Source organism: Suricata suricatta, chromosome 3 (assembly GCF_006229205.1).
Source record: "Suricata suricatta isolate VVHF042 chromosome 3, meerkat_22Aug2017_6uvM2_HiC, whole genome shotgun sequence".
Classification (NCBI taxonomy): Eukaryota; Metazoa; Chordata; class Mammalia; order Carnivora; family Herpestidae; genus Suricata; species Suricata suricatta.
The window spans coordinates 2,874,521-2,891,045 of record NC_043702.1 but is presented as its reverse complement, the minus strand read 5'-3'; the positions used below and the strand labels follow the sequence as shown (position 1 = coordinate 2,891,045).

General features: G+C 57.0%; 1 protein-coding gene across 1 annotated transcript in view; it reads left to right on the top strand.

The window, feature by feature from the left end:
- Positions 1 to 216: 216 nt before the first annotated feature.
- Positions 217 to 16,525, top strand: part of LRRFIP1 (LRR binding FLII interacting protein 1) — a gene marked incomplete at its 5' end in the record, with an annotated part of 72,536 nt that continues 56,227 nt past the window's right edge. Inside the window, 2 exons of the mRNA XM_029932855.1 lie at positions 217 to 285; positions 14,022 to 14,108. Of these exons, the coding sequence (XP_029788715.1) occupies positions 217 to 285; positions 14,022 to 14,108 (156 nt within the window). The remainder of the gene's footprint in view (positions 286 to 14,021; positions 14,109 to 16,525) is intronic.

Here is a 16,525-nt window from a genome sequence, read left to right as displayed (position 1 = left end):
TTGTATGTGGGGACGGTTTGACATTAGGATTGAACAAGGGGGTAAGGTGGGAAAGGTTTGTAATTACCCGTTTTCACGAAGCTTGTGGTTGACTTCGACTGGGAACACAGGAAGGCAAAGGGGTGCACTTTGGAAAAGACCCTGGTGTCAGTGCTGCGGAGAGAGACCCCAGATTTCCGCCTCCCTGGGCTTTTGTGGAAGCCTTGACAAAAATTGAGGCGGACACAATCCCTCCGTCATCAGGCCGAAATTAATCATCTACTGGGAGTGTGTGGAGGATCCAAGGTAAATAAGACAGCCCTGACCTTGGAGAGTTTACTGGTAAGCCAGAGCCAGGTGTAGAAATAGATTCCGATGGATAACACTTGAAAGTTGCCCTCCTCAGTGAGTACCATCAGGTGGGTATTTTTCATGTCCAGTTTAGTGAGTGCCTATGGCCTCACTTTAAAGCTCCTGCCATGAGCCAGACATTTGGACCTGGTTCCTACCCCTTCACCTGGCTGCTTTCCAGGGGCCTGGGAGCCGACATAGGGATTCTTGAGTCACCATCAGGGGAGGGAGAAGGAAGGACTAGAAGGTTGCTGGGAGGCGGTGGTGTTCCCCGGGGAAACCATAGATGGCAAGCACAGGGCTGTGTTAGCCCTGGGCAAGAATGGAGCTCACAGGGATGGAGTGCTGGGCAGGGAGCCCTCGAAGGAGGAAAGAGTAAACATGGAGAATCAGGATGTGGAGACAGGGGGCACCGGCCATCGGACTAATGAGGAGAGAGAAGCCTGGAGCCCTGGCCCGGCTCCCGTTAGCCCTCGCCCTGTGGATTGGATCTGGTTGAGATGCACACTTCTTTTTTTTTTTTTTTATGTCTTTTATTTATTTTTGAGAGACAGAGAGAGACAGCACGAGCAGGGGAGGGTCAGAGAGAGAGGGAGACACAGAATCAGAAGCAGCTCCAGGCTCCAAGCTGTCAGCACAGAGCCCGACACGGGGCTCGAACCCACGAACTGTGAGATCGTGACCTGAGCTGAAGCTGGACGCTTAACCGACTGAGCCACCCAGGTGCCCCGAGACGCACACTTCTTAGACGTGCTGTGGGACCAGGTCTCGGGAGAGTCTGGAGTGCGCTTTGATTGAGGGGCTCCACTGTACCTCCAATACGCTCAGAAATTGTTGCTTATTCTTTTCCCCCCTTTGGTAAAGTTTGTGACAGAATTCACTTGGCAGGGAGACCTGGTCTGGCTGATGGGAGGCTGTTTTCCGTCTTTCTCCCTCTCCTGGAGAATATTCATGAATTTCTCTGCAGCTTGTGAATGGCCTCGATGGAGGGCTGTCACTCTGGACGAGCACAGACTGTGTGGTGTTTGCAACTTTTTACCCTTCTGAAATCCTAAAATGTTGAATTCTGAAACAAAGCATCTGGTCCCAGGATTTTCTGACAAGGAATTGTGAGCCTATGGGAGTTGTTTGTTTTCTGTGGTTTTTTGGTTTGTTTTTTACTAAAGAAAGCACAAAGTACTTTAGAGTGGGCCGTGGGGAGACAGAAGTAAAACTCCCGTCTTTGTTTTACGAGGGTAATGGCTCTGTCACGAGGACGTGCTGAAGGAACGGTTGGGGGCTCTTTACACAAGTCAGCTCTGGCCCCCGAGCTCCGAGGAGGCGGGCTTAGAAACCATACATTTTTGAACTTCTGTAACTTCCTCATGTTTCTGACGGGTTGTGTCACCTCTGGTCTCTTTCCGCATACTGATTGGCACCAGCCCTTACAGACCGACCACCAGCCCTGTCCTGACTGTCTCCCAAGCTGCATCACACCATCTTGGGCACCCATGCGAAGGGCCCCCAGGGCTAGGCGAGTGTGAGCATTGACCGGAGTCCGTGTGCAGAGGCCACAGGCCCAGCCACCAGCCCCCTGAGATTTTGAGCCCGGGAATCACTTGGTTTTCTACGGGTCATTTCCCCACGCAGTTAAGATATAAAAATAGTTAAGTTAGGGCTTTTCTCATAGGATTGAGCGGCCCGCTAGGGCAAAGCCAGAGACCAAGTTCCCCTTTCCCTCTAAGAGTTCGTTTCTATTCAGCCCAGGCTAATACACATAGCGGAAGCCTCCTGAGCAAATTGTTGTTTTGTTGTTTTGTTGGGTTTTTTTTAAAGCAGAAAACCCTGCAGTCTAAACGGCCACTTACACCGAGCACAGGAAATCCAGCAATTTATAGTTGCAAAACTGGTCTCTGGCGAACTCGCCTGGAGTATTACCTGATTAAAGTCCTTATCTGGTTTGGACAGAATCATGAGGCTGGTTGTCGGTGTAAGGCGCCTGCTCCGCAAAAGGCAATGCTCGAGAGGAATCTGTTATCCCTGAAAAATCAGGCGATGTGACTCAGCAGGGACATTGTTTATGACTGGTTACTCAGTGTTTCCAAGTATGTGTTCATATTTAAGAGTATTCATCTTGAGCCTCGGAGCCATAAGGTTCAAATTACTAACCCGTTATCGAAATAAGCCTGCTACAGCCCACTATAGGTTGCACCCAGAGGGGAGGAGCAGAGTTGTTTTTTTTTTTTTTTTATCACCTGCAGCTTTTACTCGGGGCCACCAAAATTTTAGTGTGTGGGTTTTTTTTTTTAAAAAGAAGCCCATTTCCATGGAAGGGGTGTACTACATTTTCATTACTCTCACTTTCTAGATAAAATTAAATAGATGAGCTTCTTTCTTCCACATATTACAGCCGTAATGTAAGAATTCACAATTGCCATGCATTTGATCGCAGACTGCTGAAAAATCCCCTCCCCCTGGCCGAATTCCAGTAAGCAACAAAACCGACACCACCACCAGGGTGTCATCCGAGACTTCCTCCCTCCATTCGGGCAAGAGCCAGAGCTCAAGTGGTTTTTTGTTTTCTCCTTGGGACGGTAGCTGGACGATGTTGAAGTCCTGTAAGTGGTTTTTCCTGGAGTCTAAAGCACAGCTTCTTTGCAGTGGGAAAGAAAGTATTTTATTCTCAGTTACTTGATCAGCACTTTTAATTGTAACCAAAATGTTTCACTTGTGTCACTTGTGGGGTGGGGCTTGCCAAAGCAACATCGTATCTGGTCATTATGTCTTTTTCTGTTATCTGTGGCAAGTGGATGTGTAATCTTCCAGGGCGAAGAGAAATACAGAGTGGCCTTTGGGCAGGGGGCGGGGCTGGGAACCTCTCCTCCCTCCTCTGAGATTCCCCCCTGAACGGTCTCCTGGTGGGCGCCTGACCTTGCTTGTCTTCTCCAGGTGCTTTTAAACCTGAGTTGAGTTCGCGCAGCCGGGTCTATACCGCTGTGTGGGATGCTGTTAAGTGTTAACAGGCCCCGTTTCCTGAACCCTGCGGTGGCAGCCTTGCTAAATGGTCTCTGTAAACGTCCCTCGCCCCAGCCTGAACCTTGTTTGGTTATCTCCCCATACAGATAAAGGGGAAATTGAGGCTCAGAAAGGTCAGGGGACTTTCCCGAGTGCACACAGCCAGCAAGCACTGTACCCGGCTCAGAGCTGACTCAGAGCTGGTGCTGATCACTGTCGCCCATGTGTACCACTCCCGGAACGCTCTGCTCTGTGGCTGCTCTTGGCTTCTGTTTGCAGCCTCTGGCCTGGAGGGTGTCTTTTTGCTAAGGGAGCCTCTTAGGACACATGTCCTTGCTCCTAAATGCACGGTGAGACATCTCCAGTTTATCCAGCCTTTCTTTTCTCTTCCTGGTAGTTTTCAGACAAAAGAACTTTCCATAGACTTCATTTTTCTCGATAAGGAAAAGAACAGTAGAAATGAAAGAGCTGCAGAAATTTCGGTGTTTCTGCTTTCATCCTGCACTAACTTTGTAGCTGTTGTGGGTGTCAGCATCTCCCCCAGAAGCCTCTTCCTGGGTGTCGTGCGGTTGCACCCCAGGCCACCCACCCCAACAGACAGGCTCGCTGGGAACTGAAGGGATGTCTCCTGTCTCTGTCCGGGCGGGCTCCTGGCTCCTGGCTCCTGGGGCATCACTTGAACGTAGGAACGGTTGTAAAGAGCCGTGTGCTGCCTGATGGAGGGAAGCTCTCTGAGCGTCTGGCGTGCCCCGCCTTCTTCTGAGAAGGAACAGTTTCCATTTTTGGTTTTAACGTTTGTTTATTTTTGGGAGAGAGAGAGAGAGCGGGAGCAGGGGAGGGCAGAGAGAGAGGGAGACACAGAATCCGAAGCAGCTCCAGCTCCGAGCTGCCAGCACAGAGCCCGATGCGGGGCTCAAACCCATGAACCGTGAGATCATGACCTGAGCCGAAGTCGGACGCTTAACCGACTGAGCCCCCCCCAGACACCCCCAATTTCAGTGTTTCTTGACCCCTTGCAGACATGGGGTTTGCAGAGGAGACCGTGAGCAGCGCAGAGCGGGTAAAGGTGAAGGGAGCTGGGCCCCCGTGCACTGGCTGCAAAGGGACAGCCACCAGGATGTTGTCGCCTGCCAGTCCCACACTGTTACTTGTGGCCGGCGTGCTTTCCTCCGTAATCCCAGTGTGAGGAGGCTGTTGAAGGAAAGGTGAACGCTCTCTGGTCTCAGGCAATCACGGGAGGCGTTGGCAGCGAGAGGAGAAGCTGCCCGCGTGGCGGGCCCGTGCACCCCTTCCTTTATCGGTCGGCGCCCGCGGGAGCAGTCGAACTAAGGAGGGTGCTGTGGAGTCCGAGTCAGTGTTACTGAAGTCATTGCTGTCGATAAAGTGACGTGGATGATTTTGTCCTGGATAATCCCAGTTTGTTGTTTTTGGCATGTGCGGTGCTTTTAAGAAGTTCATTACTCAGAAAAAGAAAGTCGGGAGATTCCTGGTAGCAGAATGGGGAGGGAGAAGCGGCAGTCTCTCCATAGGAGCAGTCACCCCGGCGGAAAGACACAGGTCTCTGAAGGTCACAGAGTAGGTCCCCCCGCTCCCTGTGATGAGGGCCCTGTTCAGAAGTGATGTCGCTTCCAAAAAACAGACTCTGACCTCGAGGACAAACAGCTGGGAAGGGGAAATAGGTGATGGGGATTCGGAGGACTTGTGATGAGCATTGGGGGACGTGTGGAAGCATCGACTCACTGTACTGAACCCCTGAAACTAGGCGTACGCTGTGTGTTAATTACCCCGGAAATAGGATAAAATAATGTAAGTAAATACTGCATGATTAATACCAAAAAAAAAAAAGGCTACATAGTTTGTCAGAGCCCACATACCTGGTAAGCCGTAGAGCCCAGAGCAGAGGCTGGGCGTCTCTGCCTGCAGGTGCCCAGACCCCGGCTGAGGAGCCCGTGCCTACCTGCAGAGCGGGGGGCACCCAATGTTCTGGGCGTTTCCACCTGGCACCCCGTCCGGGCTCCTGGAGGCCCATGGCCCAGCCCCCTCAGTCTTGCAAGGTAAAGGCTCCTCTGAAGGCTGGTGTTTTACCATAAAATTCCGTGATAATTGTACAGTCTACTCCAGAACCCATTGGAGTTGCTTTTGATGGAAACCTGGTGTTTTAGATTTAGTCTTAAGCTTTCTGTCCTCCAAACCTTAAAGGAAAATTGACAAAGGGTGTTTTGTTTCGTTTATGGCTCTTGCAGTGGCCCCCAGACCCGTGCCCTTCACCTGTACCGGGGCTGCTTGGACAGAGCGGCCGTAGGAAGGTTCAGCTCCTTCTTCCTGCATTTTATTTAAAAAAATAAAAGCACTGCGGTGCTCAGCCCTGTCAGACCCGGCGCCTCTTTTGTGTAACAGGTCTTTAACATTCTCATTGCTCAGCTGAAATGAAGTTCATGGTGGTAAGATCTGGTACAGGTGATTTCACGTCTGCGTAATGTTTTAACTGTAGCATTGACCAGAAAGAAGGGGGAGGTAACTTGCTGTCAGAGTGTGGGTTTCGGTACAGAAACGCCCCGGCCCCGGTGCCCCAGAGGACGATGGAGCGCCGGCACGTGCAGAGCCGCGTCCCACCACGTGGCAGCTGACGCAGGCTGCCCAGCCCCGAGGCCGCGCGTCCCGTGGCCGGCATTCCACAGTGGTCACCAACGCTCGGGCGAGTTCTGAGCGAAGCCCAGGGTGCCCTTCCCTCGGTTCTCATGCCGGTCACATCCCTGGCATCTCCGGGGTATGTTAACGCTGCACAAAACATACGTTGACTTCACGCGTCAGTTGGAATCCGCTTGTCGACCTGAAATTGAGGAGTCATTTTTTTCTATCTGCCTGAAGAGTCAGTGGGAAAGTTCTTCATCGTGCAGGCCTGAGTGCGGGATGGGTGGCCTGCCATGGCCTGCCCCTGCCCCACTGGTTTTGAGAGAGGAAAAGAGAGAGCACGTGTGCGTGTGTGCATGTTTGCTCGCGCAGGGGAGGGGCAGGAGGAGAGAGAATGCCAGGCAGGCTCCACCCTCGTGTGGGGCTCCGCATGGTCCTAGGATCATGACCTGAGCCAAACTCAACCGGCTCAGCCACCTAGGCGCCACCGTCTTGTCCCTTAAATGCCCTCAGTGTGACATCCCAACAACACCCTCCAGGTTTCCAACATGCCCTCTACAGGGTAGGCAGCGCCCCGTCCACAGCTGCCAAAGCATCATCCGGTCGGTGGTGATTGTGGTCACAGACATGGCCCTGGAGAGTGGACCCCCGCCCTGGGGGAAACGTGCAGTAATTGTGTATGCAGGGGTTTGGGGAAGAAGAGCATGGTTTTTGACATAAAATGCACATCGTGGCTGAGGGACCCAGAGTAGCGATGGGTGCCCAGCACATAGGGTCCCGGGGTGGTGGTGGGTGCCTGGCATCCAGGGTCCTGGGGTGGTGGTGGGTGCCCCACACACAGGGGCCCGGGGCGGTGGGTGCCTGGCATCCAGGGTCCCGGGGTGGTAGTGGGTGCCTGGCATCCAGGGTCCCGGGGTGGTGGTGGGTGCCCCACACACAGGGGCCCGGGGTGGTGGTGGGTGCCCCACACACAGGGGCCCGGGGCAGTGGGCGCCCCGCACGCAGGGGCCCGGGGCGGTGGGTGCCCGGCATGTCAGGCGCTTGACCGGCTGAGCCACAGGAGCCCTCGTTCTGCTTATTTCTAAACACAGCTGGTTCTTTGTCACCACGTCAGGCCTCGACTGCGTTATCTTCCTATCACATCCACATGAGTGAACTTTCGCTACTTCCTTAAACTTTCCCCGAGGGCTTGTGACCCACAGTTAGTTATGTGGCCTGGAAAAAGAGTCTGGCTTTTCAGTCGGGCTTGATTCCAAAGCCTAACGGACAGAGTAAACGTGTAGGCTCGATGCTGAAGCTGCCCCTAGTGTTGGAGACGCTGTTCAGCTGACGGACTGTTTGCGTTTCTGAACAGCCATGCGGCTCGTTTCCACTTTACACCTGGGGAACAGACCAAGGAGATGGCAGTCGCTGGGGTCCCTGAGGCGTGGCCACGGCCCAGCCCCCTCCGTGGACCGCGGCGGTGTTCTTACCGTGTGGTGACAGTCTCCCGTCAGACACCTGTTCTCAGATGGCAGCCGCCATTGTCACGGAGCGCACGGTCACCTCGCAGGTCAGCAGCGCGCACGAGGGTGCCCTGGGCTCTGCGTTGAGGCCGTGGTGGCTGGCTTCCGGAACCTTCGCCCTGGTGCCTGTCCGGGCCCCCGGGCTCTCCTCCGTAGCAGGAGGAAGTGACGGCCGTGCGTCTCAGTCCCCTTTCTCAAGCTCGCCCCAGAGTTGTGGCTCATCAGTCCCTTCCTGCTCCCATGGAGGGTTCCAGAAGCCCTGGGAGGGACCGCAGTCTCAGAGCGGAATGACATTTCTGGGACTGCAGGGTGAGGCGGGTGGGGAGGCCGAGTCCACAGCGTGCTCCAGTCCCGGGAAAGCCGCAGGGCTCAGGATGTGTACGGACAGAGCCGGGCTCCCCCAAGTGGCCCGAGGTGCTGCAGGTGACGGAGTCTCCTCCTCCCTCCGGATCCTGCTCTCAGGGCATCTGTTCTAGCAGGTGCCCCTCAGTGCTCCTCCGCGAAGGGCGTCATGTGGGGTCCTATGGGCGGCTGAAGGAGGAGGAACCACGAGAGCCTTAGAGTCCCCAGATGCCACTGGAATTGGGGTGCAAGGTATTGGGGGATGGTGTGTGGCTGCCCCACTCTGGGCAGGTCCCCCCTCCCCGCCGCAGGACGGGTGAGGTTGGCCCGGGAGCAGGGTGAGCGGCGCCTGTCCGCCAAGCCCTGCCTCCTCCCTCCTCGGTCTCTGTATAGTTCTCAGCTGTCCCTGAGCTCCATCGCACCTTGGGATGACGGATGTGTCACGGCCTGGGCTGTGTGACGCTCCGAGCAGGAGGCGCGTCTGACTGTTCCCCGCGCTGCTTCTCTGTCCTGCTCGGGAGCAATCGGCTTCTGCTCGGTGGCCCGCTCTGGAACCCGAGCCCGTCGAGGCTGCCCCCGTGGCGTAGTGACCCCGCAGGAGAAGACCTTGCTTTTCCTCCGACTCTTCTCCTGTCCCCCAGCCCGGCCGGGCCTGTGCTTCGGGGACAGGCCTTGCAGAGGAGAGGCGTCCCCCCGCCATCCGGGTGCCCCTGTGGCCCCGGGGACCTCGCAGGGAGACCAGGGCGTGTGAGCCATTCGTTAGGAGGCCCTGGGGTCAGCGTGCCCTGCGGTGCCTGTGTGGTGCATGCAGGGTGGTGCGTGCAGGGCAGTAAAACCTAACATTTCAGGGTGCTTGGGGGCGTCAGGTGGTGGAGTGTGCGACCCTTCACCTCAGGGTTGAGTTTGAGCCCCACGTTGGTTGTAGAGGTTGCTAAAGAAGTAAAATCTTCAAAGAACCAGGATCTCTAAAGCTCCATTGGTGGGGTCGCTGGCCAGGGCAGGGGGCCCCTGGGGGGAGGGCACAGCTGGCCCCTGGCGGGGGGAGGACACTTGCATTCCGGCCAGGAGCCTGGATCAGCTCTCCACTCCCCTGCCCCCGACTCTGGAGGGGCGCCGGCCGCAGAGGGGGCCTGGCTGGGGGGCGTGGCGGTTCCCAGCCACAGAACCGGGGCCACCTTCTGGCATCAGTGAGCGTGGTTTGGGCTCCAGGCTCCTTCGTTACTTTCCTTTCTCTCTGCCTGCCTCCCCCCTTTCTTCCTTCCTTTAAAGTGTTTGCTAGTTATTCCGAAAACTGTCAAACATACCCAAACATAGACTGGGTAACAGAAAGCAGAGGTCCCGCACTTGAGCAAGTGCCCGCCACCCGTCCCCCACCAGAGACGAGTTGATTCTCCAAGAGTGTCTGACCCGGGGGCTCCGGGTGGCGTGATTCAGCATCTCTAACATAATTATTCCCAGGTTTCGGGGTGTGGCGGGGGGGTGCTCTGACAGCCAGGGCCCAGCCAGCCGCAGTGCCTGTCAGCTCACCGCCAGTTAGCCCCCGCCCATCTCCCCCCCCTCCCCCCAGTTTTCAGAAGGCAAGTCTGAGGAAGAGTGTATCATTTCTTCTTAAATATTTTACTATGTATCTCAACAAAAACACACCGGGTGCAGGAGGAGGGTTGGGCCTGGAGCCCCGCCTCTTCTGGAGCCCCTGAGGGCTCGGCACCCTTTCCTGTTGGCTGCTGCAGGGAGGCAAGAGGGCAGCCCAGGGCCCAGGAGGAAGGGCCGAGCCAGCTCGCCCTGCCGCTGCCCTAGCAGGTGCCCTGAGGTCACAGAAGGAGCTTGGTCCCAGGTCAGTCGGCGGTGCACCCTCGGAGCTCCCTGGGAGCCGGGAGCGGCTGAGCAGACCCCTCGCTGGGTGGCGTGTGCAGGCTCGTGTCCCGAGCTTGCTCTGCTGAAGCCTGTGTGGTTTGTACCTTGTGCCCTAAACTCCACAAACCCGCCCACTTTTCTCCCATCCTTTCTGTCCTTCCAGCGTCGACTGACCGTCGTCTTCTCCCTTGAGTTTGGGGGTTTGGGGGATTGATGTGGAGGCACAGCCCTTGGAGGCACGCAGGGGTCCACGGACAGGACACACGGCGCATCCGGGTTTGGGCAAGCGCCCTGCGCACCACGCCCGTCTGCCTGGTGGGGGGTGGGGACTCGCCGGCAAGGTGCGCTGGCTCCTGGACCACACGGGCTCCTCCCAGGACCTGGGGCTCCTGGCCCCCCTCCAGCCCCCTGGCCTCGCGCCTTTGGTTCATCCTTCATGCCTCCGTTCACGTTCACAGGCTCGCCCGCTCCCAAGCCGCCTCTGCTCGCTCCCCGGATTTCACCCTGCCTGCCTCACCCCTTTCCCGGCTCCCACATTTCAGCCGGAGCACTGTTTCTAAAACCATAGTCGACCCCACTGTGTCCCTCCATAAAACCCGTTCGTGGATCCACATTCCTTCCGGAGAGGATTCCGGACACAGCGGCTGAGTGCGAGGGCCTGCCCCCTGGCCCTCGGGCGTCTCCCCCTTCACCGTGCTCCCCGACCTGGCTTTCCCCAGGACCCACGCAGTAGCCAGCCGGTCCTGCCCCGGCTGTGTCTGAAGGCGTTCCGAGGTCGGGTGGCCCTGGCTGGCCACCACCGGTGACTGCAGTCCCCACAGCAGTGAAAGTCCGGTTTGGAAACCCTCATGCCGTCCGACCTGGCTGTGAGTTTATATTTTGCAAAAGCGTGGGTGGTGGTGGGTTTGTCCTGAACCACAGAAGCGTTGGCCTGAGGCCCACGGAGCCCTGGACCGGCCTCCCGGACCGTGGGGCAGGCGGGCGGCAAGGCCGGGCTTCACGGGAAGTGGTGGGGACCGCAGCTGTTTGTGTGTTTTGTTCATATAATGACTCGATCCCATCACGGATTTTCTCTGATGACTTTGTGCTGATGGCTTGATCCCCGTCTCCCGGGCTCCAGGCCAGGCTCTAGTGCATTCTTGGCAAGGTCAGCAGTTTGGGGTGAATCATGTTGTCTAAACCCCCCGGTTTTTCGTTGGGGCGTCTCAGACCAGGGTCAGGGTTCTTATGTAGATCATAGTTTTGTGCGCACAGAGTCGCCCGTGCAGAGGTTTTGGACCACGTTACATGTTGGCCTGTATGTCTGTGGGTTTTTACTTAGCCGGATTCCCAGAAGTGAGCACGGCGGGGGGCCACGTCCTGTCTCGCGGGTGTTTTGAGTCCCACGAGGCTCCTGAGAGCCGTGGGTGGCGAGTGTGAGGCACACTCGCCAGGGCGGGAAATTGTGCTGAATTACAAATTCACCCCCTTCCGAAATTCTAAACTGAGGTGGGTTCAAGGGCGCCTGGGTGACTCGGTCCGTTGAATGTGTCCAACTCTTGATTCCAGCCCAGGTCACGAGCTCATGGTCATGAGATCGAGCCCTGCATCAGGCTCTGCATCGAGTGTGGAGCATGCTTGGGACCCTCTCTCTCCCTCTCTGCCCCTTCCCTGCTTTGAAACTTGGTTTGTTCATCTGCTTCCTTCATTGTTACGAGCCAAGGTCCCTCAGATTGGGGGCTGGTGGCTTTGGTCCTTTTTGCGATTATCCTCACGGCCGGCACGGACTTCCTGGGCTGGACATGAGGGCCCCCGGGGATGGGGGGCGCCCAAGAGGAGCTGCTGTCGTCTGATGGGCTATTATTTGGGGGGCCTGCCCATCTTGGGGGACGGTCAGCCCCAGGTGTCCAGTCTGTCCACATAGGTGGGCTCATCAGGGATCTTCGGCTGGTCCCGAGCAGAGCTGTTCCGGAGCTGGGTGGGGTGGGGGTGCCCGACCCCTCGGGTCAGAGACACTAGCACTGTGGGAGCAGGAGCCACCGAGAGCCTACCTCCCCGTGCTCGCAGTCACCTTGTGACAGATGCCCACAATCCCGAAGTGGCGCACGGGCCTCATCTCACTTTTCTCTGGTCGGAGCCATCAGCGGAGGACTCCTGGTTGCAGCGCAGCTCATGGCCTCCCGGCTCCTGAGTTCGAGCCCCACCTCGGGCTCCACACTACACTGTGTGGAGGTTGCTTCTGATTCTCTCTCTCCCTCTCTCTGACCCTCCCCCACTCATACTCGTTCTCTTTCAAAATAAATACACTTAAAAAAAAAATTCCAAAAAAAAAAAAAATATCTGGACACAGCTTCCTGGGTTCTGCACTCAGGGCCTCACCAGCTTCGGTCGTTTCTGGAGCCTGAAGTCCCCTAGAGCTCCCAAGGGTGCGGGCACTTGTTGTCAGCCGGGCCCCTCTCAGCTCTTCCCGCCCACCTGCAGGTCCCTGTCATGTGGCCCCTCACAGGCCCTGTCACACATGCCAGCTTGAGCATCCGTCTGACTTCCAGTCCCTTTTAAAGGTTCGCCTGATTAGGTGAGGCCCACCCAGGAGAATCTTTTGATTACCTCTTGAATCAGCTGAGGGACCTTAATTATTTTTGCATTTCTCTTTGCCATAGGACATAACCGGGCCACAGGGGTGGCATCCGTCACACTCCCAGGGCTGCCACACTCCGCCCTGCCTAAGTGCCCATCTTCCCTCTGTCCCCCTTCCTGTTCCTCACATTCCCACCCTGCCCCTCCCCTTCGCCCTCCTCCATGACCTCTCTTCTCTCTTCCTGACCCCTCCCCTGCCCCTCCCACCTGAGCTGAGGCCTCATCAGTCTGGTCTGGACCGGCTTAAACAGGGAGCTGCCACGCCTCCCCCAGGAAGGCACTCAGTGGAACCTCGCCCTCTTGCTGGCCCCCAATGGGCCACAGCACCCCAGCATGGCCGGACATCTGTCTGATGACCCCTCCCCACCCCTCCCCTTGAGCTTTGCTGGGTCTTCTTATAGACCCGAGCACCCCTGCACGCAGCGTCACATGGTTTACAGAATTGGAAATGGCACCGAGGTATCAAAGTTGTGAGGCCACTGTGATTGTAGACGCCGCTGACGTGAGGGACCTGGGCTCGGGCCGATGAAGGAACCCTGTGAATGAACCAAGGTAGAATAGATTCCTAATGAGGACATGCACTGGGCGACCTCTGAGAGGTCAGTGGTGGTCCGTTCTCAACTTAGATGAGAATTTGCACAGCAGATAAACTTGTAATTCCATACAAATGGGGGGGGGCGCGTGGAGACTGCCGCCCTGGCGGGGGCCTGGTCCTTTGGGAGAAGCTGGACGGTGACGCTCAGGCCCCTCCTGTGTGCTGGTCCCACGCCACACCAGGAGTACGTGGCCGTCTGTCCTGCCCTGTTTTAGCATCTGAAAGTATCTACAGAGCTGTTGGTGGGAGAATTACAGGTGTAACCCCCTACCCAACCCCCCAAAATTAAGTGGAAAGAAGGTGGAATGTGTTTGGCACCAGAAAGCAAGCCTGACTTCCGGCGCACCTGCACCTGTTACCCGACTGAGCCACTCACCGTGTCCGCTGAAGTGGTGCATAAACGTGAGATTTGTAAAATCGGGAAGCGGTGTTCAGGTGGCAAGTTCATGGCGTCGGTCAGCCCATCTTCAGAGCGGTGGGGCTAAGTAGTTGATACATAGTTCAGCCGAGGTGGTTTTGTTTTTCATGTAACTCTTCCAGCAGCTAGAGACGTCCTGCTGTGGTCTTTGTTCTCTTGATAAAAAAGATGGCTTCCCGGCACTGCAGGTGTTTGCACGGCGCTGAGGGCCCAGGGTGTCCTGAGAGGCGACCAGACAGGCGTCCTGGAAAGCAGCCGCCAGAGCCCCAGCCCCGTGCCTGGGGACGCTCTGGCAGCCTGTCCAGACCTCCACTTCCTGCTGTCTAAAGGGAGGGGTTGAACCAGTGGCCTGTGGCCATGCCCAGCTCACATGCTTCACTCCTGCCATAGTCCCTCAGGGCTCCAGAGGAAGGCACAGCGCCCAGCCCTGCCACTTACGGGCTGTGTGACCTTGGTCAAGTTACTCACCCTCTCTGTGCCATAGTTCCCTCATCTATAAACTGGGATGGTAACAACATCTACCTAACGGGGCTGTAGCAAGGAGCGTACGGCCGTCCACTCGGCATTTAGTGAGGGCTCCCTAAATGGTGGCCATCCATGTTACTGTGACCCTGTCACTCCCAGTGGCCCTGAGCTCTAGGGAGTCAGCGATGTGCTCCTGTACGTTGATTAAGCTTCATCCCTGACTGGGAAGGAGGCGCTGGTCCGTGTTCTCACGAAACTCCTTGTGTTGCAGGCGGAGGCGAGGCTGGCGGCGAAGCGCGCGGCCCGCGCCGAGGCCCGAGAGATCCGGATGAAGGAGCTGGAGCGGCAGCAGAAGGAGGTAAGGCGGCCCCGCTCTCGGCCGTGGGGAGGGCGTGCGGACGCAGACACCTGTGGCCCCCCTGTCCCTTTGATGCCGCCCGCGATCGGATGCACCGTGACTTGTTCGAGGTCAGGCCTGGCAACGCGCGAGGCATGGACCAGACGCCCTGCCCCAACGCTCTGCCCCAGGCCTCGACCCGCACCCGCACACGGCTCCCAGCCCGGGCCGGAGAGCAGCCGTGGACGGTCAAGCTAGAATCCGGAGCCGCCTCTGAATTAAAATGCGAAAGAACGGGTTATTGGTTTTTTTTTTTAACGAACCCAACTGTGCACTGAAAAATATTTCCCCGGTGGGTTTTACGTGTTTTAATAGGTTTTGTGATGACTGAAGCCCCCGGGCGGGGGACACAGCTGGGGAGCAGGCAGTCCTGTCCCGCCTGGGAAGGCGGCGGCCGTGTGTTCACACCCCTGTTAACACTGTCTGCTGCTTAGTTTCACGATCTCGGGCCCGAGCCCGTGTCGTGCTGACGGGACGCGGACTCTTGAGCTCAGAGCAGTGAGCCTGGCCGTGACCTTGCAGTCCACGTGGAAGAATAAGTCCCCACCCACCAGACGCGCGTCCTCTGTGGGTCACGCCCTGTGGGGACGTCCACACCAGGCACTGCGTGAGGGCTTTCCTTGTTCAGAAGGCTCTAGTTTTCCAGGCCGCGGGGAGGCAGCTGGAGCTTTCCCAGGGCCAGCGGTGCAGAGCCAGTGTTTCAAAGCTGAGCCAGTGTTCTGAGCAGGAGAGAGTTCAGATAAAAACCTGGATTTCCAGTTTCTCCTGCAATCACCGCAGATGCCGCCACCCAGGCTCCTATTCCCTGCAGGAGGAGGCCGGCCACCCGCCGAGGTGCCCGTGGACACTGCCCTGCCTGTGGGCTGTGCCGGAGCAGAAGCAGGGAGGGCGGGGCCACATCTGGGGCCCCTCTCCCGTGGGGTCTGAAGAATAGATGGAAGGTGCCTAGAAACTCCGGGCCAGAATGTTCCTTAGGAGAATCCGGCCATAGGCCGATGTCCCCGCAGTGATGGGGACAGGCGGGAATGCGGTTCTGCCAGGAAGGGCCGCTCCAGCAGTTCCTGGGAAGTGACCCAAGTGAACAAGTGTCTGTCACACATCAGTGGTAGCTTGAAGACGACACAGATATTTGGAAGCAAATCACCACGTCCTCTCCCCTCGTCAGAAAGACAAATACAGGTGCAAGTGTGCCTCTGGAATTACCTTTATTTTTTGTACTTTTTTTTCCTTTAATTTATGCAAAGCACGGGTTTGGCTCTTCCTCAGTGCCTTCCCCCGAGAATCGCACGTGTCCATTAAAAACTGGGTTAGGCCCTCTTGAGTTTTCACGTTAATTATTCGGACTCGGCTGTTGAGCTGGTGGCTAACGTGACGCCCCCTCCCCTCCCGTTGTCTCGGGGGCGAGCTTCGGCTCTCGTTGGGACAGGGGCCTGACTGACACCCACCCGTGAGCCCCGGTGTGCTGGTCACACCAGCAGTGACCGTTGACGATCATTCGAAGGAGCATTTTCAGGACCATCTCTGGAGAGAGGCGTGTGGGCGGGAGGTAGAGACAAAGTGGAGGTGTTGGTGCTGGTGGATTTTGTCACGTGCCCGAGACACTGGCACCGGTGTCACCTGACCCCAGGCACTGGCTGCACACGCAGACGCCGGGAGTCATAGTAATCAGAGGCCACTTAGTGGGAAAGTTCTCTTAGCCTGCACTAGTTTTAAAAACTAGGTATTTTTTTTCCATTTTCAAACACTTTTTTCTTTTTTTTAACTTTTAAGCATTTTATTCATTTTTGAGAGACAGAGACAGAGCAAGTGGGGGAGGGGCAGAGAGAGAGGGAGACCCAGAATCCGAAGCAGGCTCCAGGCTCCGAGCTGTCAGCACAGAGCCCAACGCAGGGCTCGAACTCAAGAACCGTGAGATCATGACCTGAGCCAAAGTCAGACACTTCACCGACTGAGCCCCCCAGGTGCCCCTTCGATGCTTTTATCAAATTGCCTGCTGTCCGTTGCTCAATAGGATATTTCTGTTCATTCAGGGACACTTGCGAGCCCACCGAGTACAGGATGCAGTTGCCCCCCACCCCCAGCTTCAGAAAGGAGCCCAGCAGCGGGGGCGGTAGGTGTTTGTGCCCCAGGCGACCAGCATGGCCACTAGCTGCACCAGCACCCGGGGTGATGGCCGCTTCGCTGCCCGGGGCCGGCGGCCCGGACCTCACACCCTCTCTCCTTCTCAGGGCTCATTCGGTTGTAATCAGCTCCCCTGATTCTCCCGAGTCCCTTGGCGGCATATTAAGGTTGTAAAAGACCTCCCGTCCTCCCCCTGTGACCTCTCCCCTCCTCCCCATGTGACCTCCCCCCTCCTCCCCGTGTGACCTCCCCTCCCC